Raw genomic sequence first — 18,078 nt, 5'->3', positions numbered from 1 at the left:
GAACCGCTCAGATTTCACACAGATTCTTACTGGAAAACCACTTCTTCATTGTCTTCCATCTGAAGTCCCAATTTCAGAGCCGTTTTAAAAACGAGTCAAAGTCTAACACTTCAGCTGAGAACAATCTGGAGCCCTAAAATGAAGACATTCATACATTTTACATAGGCGCTCCTACACACTCACAGGGCCCATTAATAATTAGGGTTAATATGATCTCACTTGAACTTGAGAGGGCATCTGTTAGGCTTTCACAGCTCTTCCAACGGTGTGACAAAGATGAGGATGTGTTTGTGTGTGTTGAAGCTGCCGCTAAAGTAACACTCACTGGGTGAAATGGGATGGGGGGGGGGGGTCACCTTAGTAGGGAAACGGGTCATTTTCACCGTAGGAACGGCTGGAGATGGCGTCTGCATTGACCGAGCTGGAGGTGCTGACGGTCATGTTCTCTCTACTGGTCTTCGCCCTCTTCACACTTACTGGGATACTCAATGAGGAATGTGCACACTGGAATGGTACGAGACACACACACACACACACACACACACACACACACACACACACACACACAAAGTGTCTGATTTCAACTCTCATTTCATTTGATGGATTTAAATCTAACAAAAAGTTGTGATGGTCATAGTCCACATGGTGATTTTATCAGCTTTTGATATGATTACTGAAACCTTCATGGAGGTTTATGGATTGAAATGTTAAGTTTATGGGGGGAAAAATCTGGTATTTGGATCAAATTATGTAATGTAGATGGAAATAATGTGAGATAGAGAGAAAGAGGATCAACTAACTGTTGCCGGAATGCGTCTCACTCCATGAGTATTGGAGGCAACTTTGTGCAGACAAAGGACCAGAAACCGCTGTTAAATTGATCCTTGAGCATATTTTATTGTTCACATTACATCAATAAATTACAAGCGAAACTTTATTTGACATCTTATGTGTCTGAATGTTTATTTTGTGCGACTCTGAAAAGCCAAAAAAAATATTGATCACGTCTCATCAGCGTATCTCCTGTCAGTGTGACTAAAATGTTGAATAATGTGGATTTCTTTCCTTATTTTCCGTCCAAACAGAGTCAGAAACACAACCGGGGAGACAGGAGCTGATCGTTTGACTCCTGCTGAGCTTCATGATGAAGAATAAAAACTTCAGAGAACAACAGTCGCCTATTCTTCCTGATTGGTGCCAAATGACGTATGTGTGTGTGTGTGTGTGTGTGTGTGTGGTGTGTGTCAGTCCACAGAACAAAGTCTAAACTGTGACCATTGAACGTGTAGTGTGTGTGTGTGTGTGTGTGTGTGTGTGTGTGTGTGCGTGCGTGCGTGTGTGTGTGCGTGTGTGTTTGTGTGTGTGTGTGTGTGAGAGAGAGAGACAGAGAGTCTTCGTGTGTGTACTCTGTTATAGGATCTAGCGTTATTTGCTTCCAGGATGCATTGCAAAGGAGTGGCCTGGATTGTACACTGTAAAAAAAGAAAATAAACACACAGTGTACAGTATGTCAAAGCTGCTTTTCTCATCCAGACCATCTGCATGTGGAGAGACGGAGAAATATCATCTCCGTCCGATGTGAAAAAATCCGCTTTATTCTTCAACTGGTAAGTCGCAATGGTGACTTCCTTTGTTGTGTTTTTTTTCTTCATCATCTTTTATGCATATCTACGGCACCGGAGAGGCTTTTTAAAATTTAGGTCAGAAACAAAAGACATGCTGGTGAGATTATTTAATCAGATTAAGATGCCTGAGGTGTTCCTGTCAGGGGTCAAAGGGTGGAGCTTCTGTCAATGATCAGAGCTGAGGTATTCTGTTTGGTTATTAGATTTCTTTATGAACCTGAACGATGCAAAGAAGATTATAATTCCTCTTCAAAAAGCAATGAAAACATGAAGAGGGATTTATCCAACCGCTGACCTTACTTTACTGTAAATCAGCATGTTTTCATTCATAGGCTGAGACAGCAAAGGGGTTTTGGTTGAAGTAAAGAGATTCAAATTAGTACAAAGAAGTTCTACTCATTCAAATACCTGACATGAAAAAGTTGTGACCTGAAGTAAAATGGAATTGACAACGCAATTACTGTAACCCAATAACCGACATAGTTCTGCCGCCCCCTAGTGGACGCATCTGTTGCAGCACGTCAGACTGCATGTATCAAGATTGGCCAGAAAAACAGGAATTATCCAAAGAAATCAGTGAAATAAGCATTTATGCTTACAATAAAATGCAGTTTTTTGTATGCAGGTGTTATACGCAATCTGCAGCACACACCTGAGGAGATAGGAGAAAAGGTCGGCTCAACCCGATGATAAGGTCACATCAAGCTAGAAATGGTTTTGTAGGAAGTGTGATGATCCTGAACCAGAAGTTTTCTGGAGAGGTACAAATATTCAATGAGGTTCAGCTCATTTATTGGTTTATTCACTCTTTTACTCTATTTTCAATATATCATACTTGGAGTGATTTGAATTCAAACAGCTCAATGGAAAGCTCAGCAGAAAATTATGTGCATACAAAGAAATGTCCGTTTGAAACATCTTACGCCTATAAAATCAAATTAAAGTAATCTTTTTGATGCTTCGTTATAAAATGTGAAGTCGTGCTTTATGTCGGGTGTTTGTGCAGATGGACCAGCCTTTCTCAGGCTTTGAGCTAACCTTCATCGTCGTCGCCTTCCTCATCTTTTCACTCTTCACCTTGGCTTCAATCTGCATCCAACAGCAACCTGCACATCTAGGTACACAAGCCTCCTCCGCTGCCAAAGACACACACACACCAATGTCTTCTTTTCTAATGCTGCAAAGTGATTGTCTTCTTTCTGCCAGGTGAAGGAAAAGAAGCAGAGAAGAAGCTATTTAATAGAAAGAACAGAGTGATCATCAAGCAAGCTAGACACACACAAGGTTACAGGTCTCTGGTGTGAAATGACGTTCTTATAAAGGACCTGAGATGAATGAAAACCTACCATTTTATTCCTTAAAAATGTCACTAATAAACAGTTTTGTTTACCCAAAACACAAATGGACAATGAACTTGATGACTGTTGTGTACTTCAAACCTGGATTTCACATCTCAGGTAACCATCCTGTGGGATTCACAACAGTCTGACCTTAACCTCTTATCCTTTACTGTATGGAAAATAAATCTATTTGAGGGCTGGAATGAGGTTCGTTACACCGACCTGTCAAAAAAAGGTCACAAAGTACGCAATGCCATATCCACTATTGGGCTTTTGTTAGACAACATCTTGGCGCAACGACTACTACTTGTATTTTTGAATGTGTGTGGTCACGTAACACGAAGATCCAATCTGCACTTCAAAAAGAAAACTGTCTGTGTGTGTCCAGAGAAGCCGCTGTGTCTGGGTTAGGATTTAACAAACGGAGTGACTTTTGGCCCCTGAAGCCCTATTTGGGGTGACATCATGGGGGAGCTAGAGGCTGCTCCCTGTTGAGTTTGCCCCTTGACCCCTGAGTCTTCCGTCACTCCCCCAGAGTCAGCCGTCTAGTTGGGGACACGGAGGGTAGGAGGGATGAAGAAGAAGTCAACCAGCCATCTTTTTCTTCCCAGAGAGCAGAAGAAACCCCGACGCCCAGCTCATTTGTGTGGTGTGATGTGTGCTGATGGCCCCACACTGCCTGCTTGTGTATTGGCTGATGGCTGCTGTTCATGTGTATATGTGTCCATTCAGACCGCCGTTGGGACGCTGGAGATAACGGCTTTTCAGGATAATTGAGGTCTAGTTGGCTCACATTAACACTGACGACCTCACTGTCAGACAACAAACTGACCAATCAGATCACAGATACACACAGAGATAGAGGAGTATATCCCCCAAAACCCTCAGACATCACGGGACATCACGTGTCTGCTACTCTATCAGCTACAGGGGCCTCTATCCATCTGAATGAATGGAAATGAAAGGAAAACTCACCCTTGTATTTTTACATCTACATATTGATTGATGGTTTACTGTATAAATGACATTATTACACTGGATTGGACTCCTAAAAAATGGGAAAAACTGTGAAGAACAATGACTGGTAGTACTTATACGACAAACACTCTTTGTGGGCCAGAACATGCAAACATATGAAAGCACCTCCATCACCCTGTAAACACAACACAATAACACAACATGCTGTAAAGACTACAAAGAAAGCAGAACTTAAAAATGGGGGGAAAATAAATAAATAAAAATATTGTATTCAATTGATGGATGTCAAAGAAAAGCAACACTACCTGTCACCCTGATGCTCACAAATGTGGAACCCAAGCATAGAGATTACAAAGAAAGTTGTTGCACCATTTATATTTAAGTACCACTTCAAGTAAAACCAGAGGAAGACGTTTATCTGCTCCGGAGACGACAGGAGAGGAAGAAGAAAGTGGAAATTGAGGAGGGGAGGAGAAGAGAGGCCGAAGCTTCCTCTGCAGTCGTAAAGATCACAGCCAGCGAGGAAGGCCAAGATCACGACAACACAGATAGGTGTGTGTCTGAGTTACACACCACTACCGTCACGTCTAACACTGGTGCTGAATTGATACTAAACCCGGTTGATCAGATCAACACTGGATATTAGGTATTATATTAGGTATTAGGTAAAACGTGATTTAATGCTTTGTATTTTACCCTGATTGAGATTGCAATTATCCATTCCCCTGCATATTTGCCTTCATTAGTCTTTTTACAAAACTATTTATGGTGTCATAAAATACCAAGAATGCCTTATGAAATCTATGTAGAGTGAAATCCACTCCATTGGTCTAAAATTAAAGTGATAGGAAACAAACATTGGATTATTTTAAAACCAGTGAATTTGGAGTATTTTGAGCATTTACGGGGTTTTTTTACACTCGACCAACTTATCCATTGATGTTTCTGAAATACTAGAATGTCTTTAAATGACTCGGTCAATCTCAATTCATAGTAAAAACGCTCTTTGGAAAATGTTAATATTGACAAAAAAAACTTCTTTCAAACCAAATATAATGTTATTGTAAATCTAAGCAGATTGTTTAGACGAAATGAGAAGCCATCCATCAATCCATTGTGTGTGTGTGTGTGTGTGTGTGTGTGTGTGTGTGTGTGTGTGTGTGTGTGTGTGTGTGTGTGTGTGTGTGTGTGTGTGTGTGTGTGTGTGTGTGTGTGTGTGTGTGTGTGTGTGTTTGTGTGTGTGTGTGTGTGTAACTCAGAGGGGAGCATGTGAGCAGACTGGGTAATCCCTGTAAAAACGTATAATCCCCAGGAAGAGCAAATATTACAAGACCGTCTACCCGCTCACAAAGAAATCCTGGTGGTGAGGATCTGGTGGGATTCTCCTGTTTCTACTCCGAACAGTAGAAAATAAAGACGGACAAACAGAAACTAGAGATTCGGCAGCGGGTAGAAGCAGCCGATCCAGGTGGCTCTGAATGACAATTGACCCGAAATTAGCATACTCATACAGGGAAAATAAAAGTTTTTAAAAGACAATGGCAGTCGATATGCAAATCCCAGCTTGCCACAGAAGCTGAGTGCAAACCCTTGTTTGTTACAAGGACGGATGCGAGTACACGCAACTGAATGTGATCGTACGTCGGTCCAATCCACGAGGAATCTCTGTCACGTCAATCAACGTTTCTGCAAACAGCACAAAACAGGAAAGAGATTCCAATGATTAAATGATGCTGACATTTATAACACTTTACTAAAAAACTAGAGAGACTACATCTGAGAAGAGAGCTGACGGTCCTGATTGCTTGTTCAAAGTCGGTGTGACTACTTTAAGGCCCCGGTCCATTAGTGTCCTGCTGCTTCTCTAATCCTCATTCACATGTAATGGCTGACATTTCATCTTAATGTGTTAATTCATTACCTGGGTGCTGAATGGAGAGTCAGTCTGCAGAGACAGCGGTGAGCAGACACGCTAATGAGTCCCCACGCTCTGCAAACCCACCGGCAGCAAGCAGGCTGGGTTTCCAGCTGTAGGAGAACCCCACCAGGTGACCTCCCCCCCCCAGCTGCATCACGTAGGAGGGCTGGGGACGGGTGGGATGGATGAGGGCAGACTTAGCTTCTGTGCAAATAACGTAGAGAAAACTTCAAGAAGTTTTGTGTGTTACAAGAAAATATTAAAGCAGGAGAACAGAGAGTTAGACGACACCCCAGACAGTCAGAGCATCGCTGGACCCCGACCCCAGACAGTCAGAGCATCGCTGGACCCCGACCCCAAACCCTGTGCAACCGCCCCTACCACCCCCCACACTACGAATACCCCTGACCATCCAAACTCCTTTTGTGTGTGTGTGTGTGTGTGTTTTCTCTGTGCGGGGGCAGGGGGTGACACAATTCTGGAGTAAGGATCTGCCACTGAACCTGCAACAGCTTTCTAAACCATGGTTCTTCTTTCTTTAAATATTTCCTGGATGACAAAAAAGAAAAAGAAATGAAGGAATCAAGAACGTTACAGTTTGATTTCAATGATATGAAAATATTTTTTTTAAAGTACTTTAATGATTATCTTAGGGATTTTTTTTCCCCACTGACGGGGGTGAATGTAAGGGAATGTGTCGCTGGTGGGTGACCTACAGCAGCCTGGCTGACTTGTCTTTGAGTTCATCCTTAGTGTGTTAATTAAATTTAACAAATTAATTTTAGATTTAATTTTTATTCATTTTAAATTAATTGATTACTTTAATTTAGCTATTAAATTTAATAAATTCATTTAATTTAACAAAAAAAAACGAGAAAAATTGAAAAATTTCTTTGTCTTTCGCTGCAGGTTTGTGTCACACATAAAACTTTCCCCTTCATCGAGCCTTACAAACATTCCAACCGACCAAAGACAGCAAAATGAATGAAAAACTGGAAAATTCCCTGAAATTTCCATCATTAAATTGCACATAGCATGCATGCTAATGCTGCAGTGGTGTGTGTGCGTGTGTGTGTGTGTGTGTGTGTGTGTGTGTGTGTGTGTGTGTGTGTGTGTGTGTGTGTGTGTGTGTGTGTGTGTGTGTGTGTGCGCTTAAGGGGCAGTGAGAGGTTCCCTTAAATTACCCTCTACATGTGGGGTCAATATGTGTAATGCTGAACTACTCTGTGAGTGTGTGTGTGGTGAGGAGTAGTGGTCAAAGTGGGGGCTGCTGCAGGAGATACACCCCACCAAACATACCCCTCCCTCTAAAAGTCAGTATAAAGGAGGTGGGGGGAAAGTCACCTTTGTCACTTGGCTCTCTGGACACTCTCACTGGACCCGGGGACACTTTGGACTCCATTGGCCCCCTGATCATCCACCGGCCCCTGATCGTCCACTGGCTCCTGATCATCCTGAGACCAGAGGAGGTTCTCCTGTGGGGGGACACACAGAACCACACCAAGTATTACTGCTTCAGTTTTAAACCAGAAGAACTCTAATCTGGACCGAGTTCCTCAGAGGCTCACCGCTGCCTGGCCATGAGGATCTTCAACCTGCTCTCCCTCCTCCTTCTGCTCCTGGCTGCTGTCCTTCCGACCTCCTCAGTCCGACCGGGTAAAAACCTCCACAAGTCCTGAAATATAAATATAAATAAATATAATTTAAATATAATATAAACTGAAGCTTTTAACTATTTCTGGAACCATGTCTCTTAAATGTCAAGCAGAAAAAATAATGGAGTCAATTTAATTACCTTCATGTAAACGTTCTCCACCCCGGGACGCACGAAACACTGATATTATACTTATATGGTAAATGATAAATCACCTCATCACCGTGATCATATCACTACGCAAATTACGCGCCATTATGTAGTCCCTCGTTTAAATAAATATATGTATGATGTTGAAATAATTAATTCTATATTTAAATTCTCTTCTAAAAACTGATGAAGTAGAAAAAAATTAGTTTGACATCTTTCCTATTTTCACATGAAATGTCCGGATTTCATGGGATCATGAAAAATAGAGCCTATTAATGGTCATTTTTGTTCACCGCTCACACCACACACTTGAATAAAAGAACCCCCCCCCCCACTAATGGATGTTTACCATTGGTCTTTTCTTTTTGGACCGCAGTAGGACGATTACACAATCTAATTAAAACTTTCCTAAGTGACATATGTTCGGATAACTATCTGAAAACCCGTTTGACTGCGCCTGGCTGCCACAGCAGGTGCGCTCTTTACGCACATCCAGGCTGCTTTTCTGTTGTTTGCACCTCGGCTTTCAGTCGGAGGGAAAACAACGGTCGTTAAACTCACAGGTTTCTGGCTTGAGGACGTGATTAGGCTCATGTGATGGAGAGGAGAAGATGGAAGGAGGGAGGAAGGGATGGGAGCGGAGCGCCGCCGGGGATCGCACAGCGACCTCAGATCGCCTCTTTGTCCGTGAATGGAAGGCACTCCTGCGCGCTTTTGTTAATCGCGGTGTTAAAACGCCATGCAAATACCCTGGCTCTATTAACATGACATGGAGTAGCAGTGCCAAGTGTAAGGAAGCCTACCTCCAGGCGTGGGGAGTAGTTTCTTTCAGGATGGTGGAGAGGTGGGGGGAGGAAGAGGGAGTCATAAAGTCATCTGGCACTTTATCTCTTCCTGGGCTTGGCAGCCAGCATGTGAGCCGCGGGAGTCAAAGTGGATTTATTAGGGACGTTTAAAAATAATCAGGTGTTAGGTCTGTGTGTCCCAGTTTATTAGAAGGGGGTCGGCCTTTTGATGGGAAGTGGGTCCAAAGGCAGTTCTTGTGTTGCGCACAGGTCATGCTATAATAATTAGGCCTCATCAGGTTCAAATTTATATCTATTGACCTGCTTTGAGAAAATGGTGATTGTTGTGGTGTCATTATATCTCTTGTGGATAAAGAATGCCCAGTTTGAGTTCGATCTCTTTCATTTGGGAATAATTTGGCCAGTCAGGTGATATGCTGAGGTCCCCTTGAACACAAAAATACTCTATACATTTCATAATTTATTTATTTTTAATCAAGGGCAACAAGTAAAAGTATTTACACACATTAAAATCAAGCTATTTTTTCCTGTCAGACTTCCTGCACCCGAGGAGAAGATATCACAAATACCACTGCCCACACAGACGCTGCCTGCCTCTCCACTCCAGAGTGCCCTTCCCCTAAAGGTAAGACAATTTATACATGTGTTTTAAAGTCAAAGGTGTTATGAGCTGACGTGTGTGATGCATGGAAGAAAAGCGGGTTACAGAGCATGCAGGTGGCAGTTAACAAGGTGTGTGTGATGACTAGCAGGGGTGCTTACTGACTCAGAGCAGGAGTGTGTCCAGCTCAGACATAAATCTCTCTAACGATGGAGGGGAAGGCTTTACAGCCAAAGTGTGTTTGGAAACGGGTGTTAGTTTTAATTACTGACCTGAACTCGTATGTTTTTTTCATTACAGGTTGAAACACAAGAACGAGGATTGCAGAATGGATGCCAAGCAGCTGCAATGTGGATGGATCTCTGTTCCGAAAGATTGCGGAATGGAAGTGGTCCACAATGGAAAAAGACTGTCACGTTTTAGTAGCTGCACAGAAAGCTACACTAAACGGTTCAAAATCGGGATTCGGTTTAGCGCATGCAAGATTGGTTCTTCGTTCTTTGTGGTCACCGACAAGCACCTTCCCTCTTCATCCTAAGCCATTTATTGTCTACCAAAGAAGAATAAGAGGATGCATGAATGAGCTACAGCATCTTTCATCAATTAGATTTTGTATCTAAGAAGCTGTGCAGACGTCTCGGTGACTGCAGCATCCACATGAAAAGTGTTTATAATGTATGCGTGCACTTCAGATGTTTATTGACTGACTGTAAATTTAAGACTTTTTAATGAAACTGTCAAACTTCATATTCCTGTTGAGATTTTGTTTAAATAAATTGACTTTATGGTCAATAAGTAAACCTGGTTTAAATTTGATGTAATTATGATTGGGACAGAGAAAAACAGTAAATGTGTAAAGGAGAAGCTCAAGATCAAAAAGCATTCCCGCTACCTGCGTTAGTCCATATAAATACGGCTCTCAGGAGAAGCAACATAGGGAAAAGAGTCATAAATGCTGAGCTCCCTGTGGATTTACGGATTCCAAACCACAAAGAAATCACAATGGGGATCAAAAACCAAATGACCGCTTCAATAGTTTGATGATTCCTGTGACATGAGAATTAAAGAGATGACGAGGTGGGAAAAGACATCGCTACCAGGTCGTTTCTATTATTTGACATCTTTCAGCTCAAAGTTTTTGGACACCTGGTCAGATTTCACTGAGAACTTGTGTCCGCCATCATCCTGAGGAGACTTGAGCAAATAAATGAAAAAAGACAATATTAAAGATTTATTGGAATCATTTAAGACACACAAACTCAACAGTTGAACACAGTAAAAAAAAAAAAAAAAAAAGCTGCTACCAAATAAAGCATTTAACCACATTTCCAGACATAAAAGTAAACATACACATTTTAGAAAATGACTCATTGTCTTTTCATTGTTTAAGCCCTGAGAGGTGATCGCCTTTCCATCACATATCTCCTTATCTTTCAGTTCCTCCTTTGTGCAGCTGCTCTATAAAACAATATAGGCTCCGTTTCTCTCACAGTAACACAAGTGGGAGCATACACGGGTCACCAAGGGTCAAAAGACAGTGATAAAACCCCTCCCAGCTGATCCGTGACTCCTCTCTTAACTGTCCTCCACTTACAGCTCACCTCCTGCATTATCTCCCCCATCACAGGTCAGGATGAACCGTCCTGCCTGAGATCTGTGCACACAGGTTGTTGCTTGCAAAAGGATTTCCAACCTTTCAGTCTTTCTTTAGCTTGAAATCTCTATTTGAAACCCAGATTCCCTTTCTTTCCTTTTTAAGAGCGCAGAATTAGTGAAATGATTAAGTGCTGGTTCCCAGTCTGTGCCGGCTGGTTTTTCGGTTGGGGTGGGGGTGACGTCAGTGTTGAGCCGTGAGGTTGAGGAGTCTCTTGCTCAGCAGGCTGTTGTGTTGTTTCAGGTACTCGATCAGGTCGGCCTGTTTCTCCACCACCTCCTCCAGACTGGAGCCCTCTCTGCGACACAAAGGATGACACACATGGAACATGCGGCGCTGCTTGTGTTGGTCTGTTTGTGGATGGTGACATGAAAATACACCACACAACTGCAGCCTTCTGTCTTCTCACAGGCAGAAATATTTTGTTGCTGCTTAAAAACACAGCAGGTTGCAGTCAAGAGAGGGCATCAGAGGGTTGGTGGAACACGAGTGTGATGAGAAAAACGTCCCAGAACGTGGTTCTTATAAAGGGCCACATACGGTGAGAGACAGAGTGAAATCTGCGTACCTGAAGCCGGTCTCAGTCGGGAGGTTTGTGATATTGATGTTGTGTGAACGCTCCTCTTGGCTCACATCTGGTGCAGGTTTCTCCCGGTTGAACTGCATCACCTTGACTAAAAAAAGACAAAACAAATAAAAAGCCTCTTATTAGTCTAAAGACGTAAAAGCAGTGTGTTATTCTGTACACTATGACACACAGGCATCACTGTGGGACATACAGGTAACACAAACATTAATTACTTTGCCAAAAAACAGCACACTTTTGTTTTTCTTCCACTGTTTTGCATCCCTCTTCCTCTCCTAAACACACAAACGCCATTATATCCTGCATTTAGACCTTATGAGCTGCCATATCCTGCATTCAAACCTGTAATTGTCACGTCCTAAACACACACCTTCACACAAGAGGCTGTAAGGTGAGGGTGCGGTGTGAGCAGCGTGAGCTGGAGGAGGAGCCAGGGGAGAAACACAGGAGATGTTGGTGTCATTTGAATTAAGATAAGACTGAAGTGTATGGGTTTGTGAGGCGATTGCGCGAGGATGGGCAGAGGGAGGAGATGAGTGAGGATTGATAAGACTTGGCTGTCATTAGCCAGAGGAAATTGTCAGGGAGGTTCTAAAGAGCACTATCTTTACTTTGCTACAGTGCAGCATCTCAACATCCACACTCACAAACAATCTAGAAAAATGCTGGAAATTCCTGCATAATGAGACCCTAAAACTGTGAGTGTGTGCTTGTGTCTGTGTGTGCGTGTGTGTGTAAATACAACAAAAGTAAGCAGGTATGTGAGAGAGCCAGGGACATTCCAGAAAGGCAGAGGATTGCGGAGGTGGAGTGAAGAACAGAAGGCAATAAAAGAACAAAAAGTGATGATGGGGGTCTGTAAAATCAAACTGTTGACAAATATTTAAACAATACCAACAGAGTTACATTCTAAAAAAAAAACACGGGAAATGTTTGAATGTACAAACAAAATACTGTAATAAGCAAAAAAAAAGAAACCCCATAAACATAAATGATGTGACGTGAAGCATTTTCTTTCTCTGTGATGCCGGATGTTACTACAGAAACAATAAAACCTACGTCGCTCCAACCTCCAAGTCGTCTGTGGAGGTCGTAACACATCAATGTCGGTATAAAAGATGTGAGACAACGGGACGCTAGAACAGACATTTTCACGCCGTGTTATGCATGCGAGCCACAAATGGAGAGACAACTAGCCGTTAGCTGCTAACCCAAAAAGAATGAACTTCAACCAAAAAAAGAAGAAAAAAAAATCTCCCGAATTGCGGAGACGCTGCTGGGAGCTCCTTGAAGATGCATATGTAAGATGTGTCACTAGATGCAGACGCCGCTGTGTTACATGTCACGCCTCTTTTTGGTCGCAGTACGCCAGCATGCCATCTAAACATCACACACCTGAGCTGCGTTGTGCTGCTGTGGGTTTGTGCTGTGTGACACTACAAAGGTCACCGGAGCTACTACAGTACTCTTACACAGCCTGTTCTGAACGAGACTCCCGAGCATTTATCGCGCCTCACTGTTAACTGTCACTGTACAAACACTGCCAAAGCGTAAAGGCGGATCTTTGGGGTCATAGAGGACCGCTGGATCTTCTGTATAAATGGTGTGACCCTGCAACGCAGGACAGCAGGACGGGACAACTTGACAAGGTATTATCTGTATAAACCACCGCTGGTACAATTTGTTGTGGTACAATGTGTAAAAAAAACCCCAAAAAACAACACTTTAAAAGCCAACAAGATGGATGCATGGATAGTTCGATGGATGAATCGGGCAGGTTAAAAGACAGTGACTAAAAGAAAGTGACACATTTCACACATCCTTGTTAGAGTCCTTCAGAAACTCACACGCCTGGACAGACAGTGCTCAGACTTGCTCTACTCAGATTTGAGAAGCTTCAATCAGCCATAAGATGTGCATATTTCCAGGTGATAACAGTGAAGCTGCAGAGGTGCTAACACCTAATGGTACCACATACAGTGCTCACAACTATCCACAATAAAAGACAAAGAACTGGAGGGAAACTGACCCCAAAAACCCTGAAATCTGACTACAGCAACACAAGACCAGAAAGAAAAGGGTGTGAATCAGGAAACTCAGACTTTAAAGTAATCTCTGGTCTTTCATAATGTGTGAATGCTAAACTGAGAGAGTCACATAACATAGTTACAGTTTTGATTCAAATAAAGGATAAATACTGCGTGTAAGAAAAAACAGCATGGGGAGGATTGTTAGGTTTTAGTGGGCCAGTTAACATGAAGGTTACATTTCCTGCAGGAAATGTAAAAAAAATCTGCATCTACATTGGTACACTTCATCTAGGAATGTCCAATTATTTATTTACTGTAGGTAGTGTGTGTGTGTGTGTGTGTGTGTGTGTGTGTGCGTGTGTGAATCCTGTGCCTCCATCGGCAGAGCAGAGATGTGTAAGGTAAGCCTTTGAAGTGTATGCTCTAGAGAGGAGAGTGTATTCATGTTAAAATGAGAGGCAGAAACATACCGCAAACCTCAAAGACACACACACACACACACACACACACGCACACACACACACACGCACACACACCATTACCACGCACTTCAAAGAGAAGCTGAACGAGGCCTTCCTGTATGGACTTCATAGCTGCAGGCGTTACATCTATCCTCTGACTCCTTATTCGGAGACATTTATTTGTCTCCTGGTGAACTCACTGATGTCACCTTGACAATCCAACACTCAGCGGTATGCGTGTTTGTGCGCCTGTGCCTTAAAGAAGTTTGTGCTGACAGGCATCGTTTGTATCGTGCGTGCCTGACTTCACTGATCTGAGCAAGAATGTGGCAGGTGAACACAGATATCACCCTCACCCACTGGATCACCCTCACTGTAAACACAGGGACAATGTGTGTGTGTGTGTGTGTGTGTGTGTGTGTGTGTGTGTGTGTGTGTGTGTGTGTGTGTGTGTGTGTGTGTGTGTGTGTGTGTGTGTGTGTGTGTGTGTGTGTGTGTTCCTGGGTGGAGTGGGTCGAGGGTGAGCCTGTGGCTAGGCTAAATCCTAATGCCTCTTATCTTCCCTCCTTGGCTCTCTGGTATCTCGTGGCCCAATCTGTACCCTTCAGCTGCCAAACACATCTTTAACACAGATTTCCTTTCATTACCATTTCTTCAATATCAATATCCTCTGATACAAGATCTTCAATCGCAATTTTCCCTTATATACTGACAGTAGAGCGTGCATAGCATTCTGTCTATTTCTCTATTTACTGTCCATCACAGTTGCACATCAGACTTTTCTTCATACAGATTAACAGATTCATTTATATTTAACGGGGGTGATTTAAGTGTGAGTATGTCTTACGTATGATGGTAATGCTAGAGGAAAGACTCAATCACAAGACAAGCTACGATTTGATGAGGGCAGTTCCACAACAAATTTCAAGCAATCCAACAACAACTTGTGTCAACTCCTGGTAAATAGTAAACTGGTAAACCCTCTGACAACCCCACCCTACAGTTCAGAAGTTGCTTTGTTAAGGATGAGCAGCTAGTACTATTTCGTAAATGTATCGACCAGTGAATATGTCATTGTACTTCTATTATTTTAACATGTTTATTTGAGGTTGTCAGAGTTCGAATCTGTGGCGACCCCTGAAGGGAAAAGGCGAAAGGAAAAGAAGAAGAGTTCAAATCTCAAATATATCAACTGCAAAATAGAATTTTGTGTGTTTACACAGTGAATTTGGATGAGAGAAATTAATACGATATATAGTACATTTGTAATTGTACATATTAAACAAACATTTGGCACTTGTATGTTGTTGTTTTATGGGCAGTATGTTCTGTTGAGTTGCAAAGTCACTTAATAAGACTTAAATTTTTGCATCTTAGCAATTTCAGCAAACCACAGTATGGCCAAATGAGTTAAATATGATATTACACAACTGGTTCAGGAATGGAAAGACAGAAAACATGAGACCTTGGCATGATGTCGGTCTCCTCCTAAACATTTTGCAAAGTAGAATCTGAGAGGGGGGTGGGGGGTGGGCAGGAGAGAGACAGAGAGAGATAGAGGGCTGAATGGTTGATTGTCATGCTGTCGAGTCTGAATAGGGCAGGGCAGGTATTGTGATGCGGATGTGCTCAGATAGAGTGGGGGTTGTGTGTGTGTGTGTGTGTGTGTTTGTCTAATCTACAGGGTGTGTCTCTTTGCATCTACCACAACTGATATACATTTACACTTGAATGGAAGTACACCCTGCTTCTAATGTTATTTTTAATTTTTTAATCTAATTGATTGGAGGAGGTCCGCATTGGCTCGTAACATCAGAGTAAAGAGTTAAATCACAGTTTGCTTTTAAATACTGCAGGAAGTGGAGAAATATTAATAAGAAATGTCTTTATTACTGAGGAAAAACATTTAAGTTTAATTTGATAAAGCTGGTGAAAGATGGGCCTTCTCCAGCTGTCAGAAGCTTCCATACAAGAATAAATTTTTTGAATTGTTGCTGACCTCCAGGACAATATTACTCACCTTTATTTCTTTAGTGTTTTTTTGAAAGCAAGATATTAAAATGAGAGACTGTCTTCATTTTGGGAAGAAGCTGGCTTCCATGCGTGTGTGTTTGTGTGCATGCACTGACAGTTTGACATACATCAACTACATAAATGTCTGAAAGTAATGATAAGAGGGAAATATTGAAGTCACAATACCTATGTAATAGATCAGGCATGGAAATCCAGCCAAGAGTTCCAACCCAATGATGATGAGAAGCATGTTGGTGTGCACAGTTGGTGATAATTGTGCAGCCAAAACAATCAGCAGCATCACATTTCCTGCATATAAACAGAGAGAAATAGACATGGTTTTTCAATTATTACTGCCATCTTGTGGAAAAAGCCTCCCCCTACACATGAAGTACAGTACATTGCTTTGCTTTGCACTGTAAAGTGTGCGGATGTACCTGTCGAGTGCACCATGAGTGGCAGGTGCTTCAGCTCCTGCATCTGTCTGTAGAACTGTAGGTATCCTCTGCTTCTGGTCCGGCTGTGGTGGTGCTGTGCAAACCCAGTGAACAACACAACCAGCACCCAGAGGCACACCTTCCCAAACACAATTACACTTTCGCCTTGTACTTTATCCAAAATCTTTGCACACACCTCTTCTTGGCCTGCTTTCAATACACAAAGCACTGCCAGACACATTGACAACACCACAAAAGTCACCTGAAACAAAGACAATGAAGAGTGATAAAGATAATATGAGAACAAACACCACATGATAAGGACGTTATTGCACTGATAACGCAAGACAAGAAAGAGCAAGTGGCAACGGCATTGCATAATTACAGGCTAGTAACAAACAATTTTTTCCTGCTTTCAGATTATCTGTCTGATTAATTTAGGATTGTGGTTTAGTCTATAAAATGCCAAAAGAAGAACTAAAATGTTCAGTTTCAAGAATTGTTCAGTGTCTTTTTTCCCCCTTGTAACAGTTCAAAATCTTAACATTCAGTTATTTAGATACAGTATACTGGAAAAAATAGTACTCTGACAATTTTTTCTTTTTAATTTTCTTCAATTAAACAATTATCAAAAAAAATTGGCCATTTTCAAGATGATCAATCAATTAATCCACTCATAATTTCAGCTCTTAACTGGGGAAAATTTACTAAATAATTAATGAAACAATAAGCAACATTAAAATATTATCTCACATTTCACACATTGTATTGTGCTCAGAAGTGTGTGTGTTTGCAAATGTGTGCAATTCATACATGCAATAACGACAGCAGGCCTGCATGACAGGCTGTTGGCACAGTGTGAAACTCTCTCCTGATGGCAGAGTGCAGAGCATAGTCAGGGATAAGAGGTTCATCCACCAAAGGATCTTCTTCCTGACTACGTGACAGATCTGCCAAGGTGCCTGCAGGCTAGAAGGGACATTAAGTTACTAAGGTAGCAGGCGTTTATTTATACAGAGTAGTTAATTGCAAGATAAATTATATATACCGTATTATTTATGTACACATTTGAACTGATTCTATATTTTCTTTAGGCCTGTATCCTTTTTCTCAGGAGTTGTTTACCAAGTGTCTCCTGAGGGACCCGCCCTCCTCTGCCTCTGATTGGTTTAGCATGACTAACGTTCAATACGTCATCCACACGAAGAAGAAAAAACCGGAAGTTACTACTGTCTTGCGCTTGTGGGCAAATCTTTAATATCGTTTCTTCACAGCCCATAACACAACAATCTTTCAACATTTGGACTGAAAACGGAAAAAAATTCAAAGTAGCTGATCACGAATTAAAGTTTACACATGCGTTAGTCCTGTAGGTTTTATATTTGGATAATCTTTATATTTTTCAAACGCAAAAGCTTTACTATCTAGCTAGGCTAACCGAGGCTAACCCCTACAAAGTATTTGTCTATACCCAACAAAATCACCACTGACAGCGTAGTAAGTTCAAATTGAATGATATATACGTACTGTATACAGGGGCGGCCCCTTTGACTCCATTTTGAACCAATGTCGACGTTTTTAAACGAAAGAAATTACATAACAACAACAACAAGCTTACATTTTGACAAAGGGGCGTGTAAACAATTACACTTCCGGTTCGTATGTTAAATAGCGCCGGTGTGAGAACATTGGTTCCGAACAAGATGGACATGACGTTATAACGAAAATTAATAAATCTGCTTTTTACTACTAACAAAAGAAACACTTTCTTCCAACAATCATAGAGTAAATTACATCTTTCTAAAACATACATTATTGAAGAGTC

The 18,078-nt window shown here is 41.8% G+C and overlaps 2 protein-coding genes and 1 long non-coding RNA gene across 3 annotated transcripts; 2 read left to right on the top strand and 1 right to left on the bottom strand.

Moving 5' to 3' along the window:
- Positions 1–393: 393 nt before the first annotated feature.
- Positions 394–1,607, top strand: LOC137600797 (uncharacterized). Its single transcript, XR_011036984.1, has 3 exons — positions 394–512; positions 1,086–1,206; positions 1,534–1,607. It is a non-coding gene; the product is annotated as an uncharacterized lncRNA (long non-coding RNA).
- Positions 1,608–7,382: 5,775 nt separating this feature from the next.
- Positions 7,383–9,094, top strand: apela (apelin receptor early endogenous ligand). Its single transcript, XM_068322732.1, has 2 exons — positions 7,383–7,517; positions 9,006–9,094. Exons 1-2 carry the CDS (start codon positions 7,442–7,444, stop codon positions 9,092–9,094), a joined length of 165 nt encoding a protein of 54 aa, XP_068178833.1. The 5' UTR covers positions 7,383–7,441.
- A 1,196-nt stretch (positions 9,095–10,290) lies between these two features.
- On the bottom strand, positions 10,291–17,901 carry tmem192 (transmembrane protein 192). Its single transcript, XM_068322000.1, has 6 exons — positions 17,781–17,901; positions 17,067–17,222; positions 16,254–16,515; positions 16,003–16,125; positions 11,295–11,400; positions 10,291–11,024 (listed from the first exon to the last, which is right to left on the bottom strand). The coding sequence occupies exons 1-6, from the start codon at positions 17,808–17,810 to the stop codon at positions 10,910–10,912; spliced, it is 792 nt and encodes a 263-aa protein (XP_068178101.1). The 5' UTR covers positions 17,811–17,901; the 3' UTR covers positions 10,291–10,909.
- Between the last annotated feature and the right edge of the window lie 177 nt (positions 17,902–18,078).

Source organism: Antennarius striatus, chromosome 8 (assembly GCF_040054535.1).
Source record: "Antennarius striatus isolate MH-2024 chromosome 8, ASM4005453v1, whole genome shotgun sequence".
Taxonomy (NCBI): Eukaryota; Metazoa; Chordata; class Actinopteri; order Lophiiformes; family Antennariidae; genus Antennarius; species Antennarius striatus.
This window is presented reverse-complemented; position numbering and strand designations above follow the sequence as displayed.

What these genes read in the sequence shown, in the direction of transcription:
- apela (XM_068322732.1), top strand. Translation starts at nt 7,442, where the DNA reads ATGAGGATCTTCAACCTGCTCTCCCTCCTCCTTCTGCTCCTGGCTGCT. An exon ending in GACCTCCTCAGTCCGACCGG is followed by an intron (nt 7,518 to 9,005) that starts GTAAAAACCTCC and finishes TTTTCCTGTCAG; the next exon opens with ACTTCCTGCACCCGAGGAGA.
- tmem192 (XM_068322000.1), bottom strand. Translation starts at nt 17,810, where the DNA reads ATGGAGTCAAAGGGGCCGCCCCTGTATACA. An exon ending in AGGGGCCGCCCCTGTATACA is followed by an intron (nt 17,223 to 17,780) that starts GTACGTATATAT and finishes TGTCCCTTCTAG; the next exon opens with CCTGCAGGCACCTTGGCAGA. An exon ending in GCCTGCTGTCGTTATTGCAT is followed by an intron (nt 16,516 to 17,066) that starts GTATGAATTGCA and finishes TCTTTGTTTCAG; the next exon opens with GTGACTTTTGTGGTGTTGTC.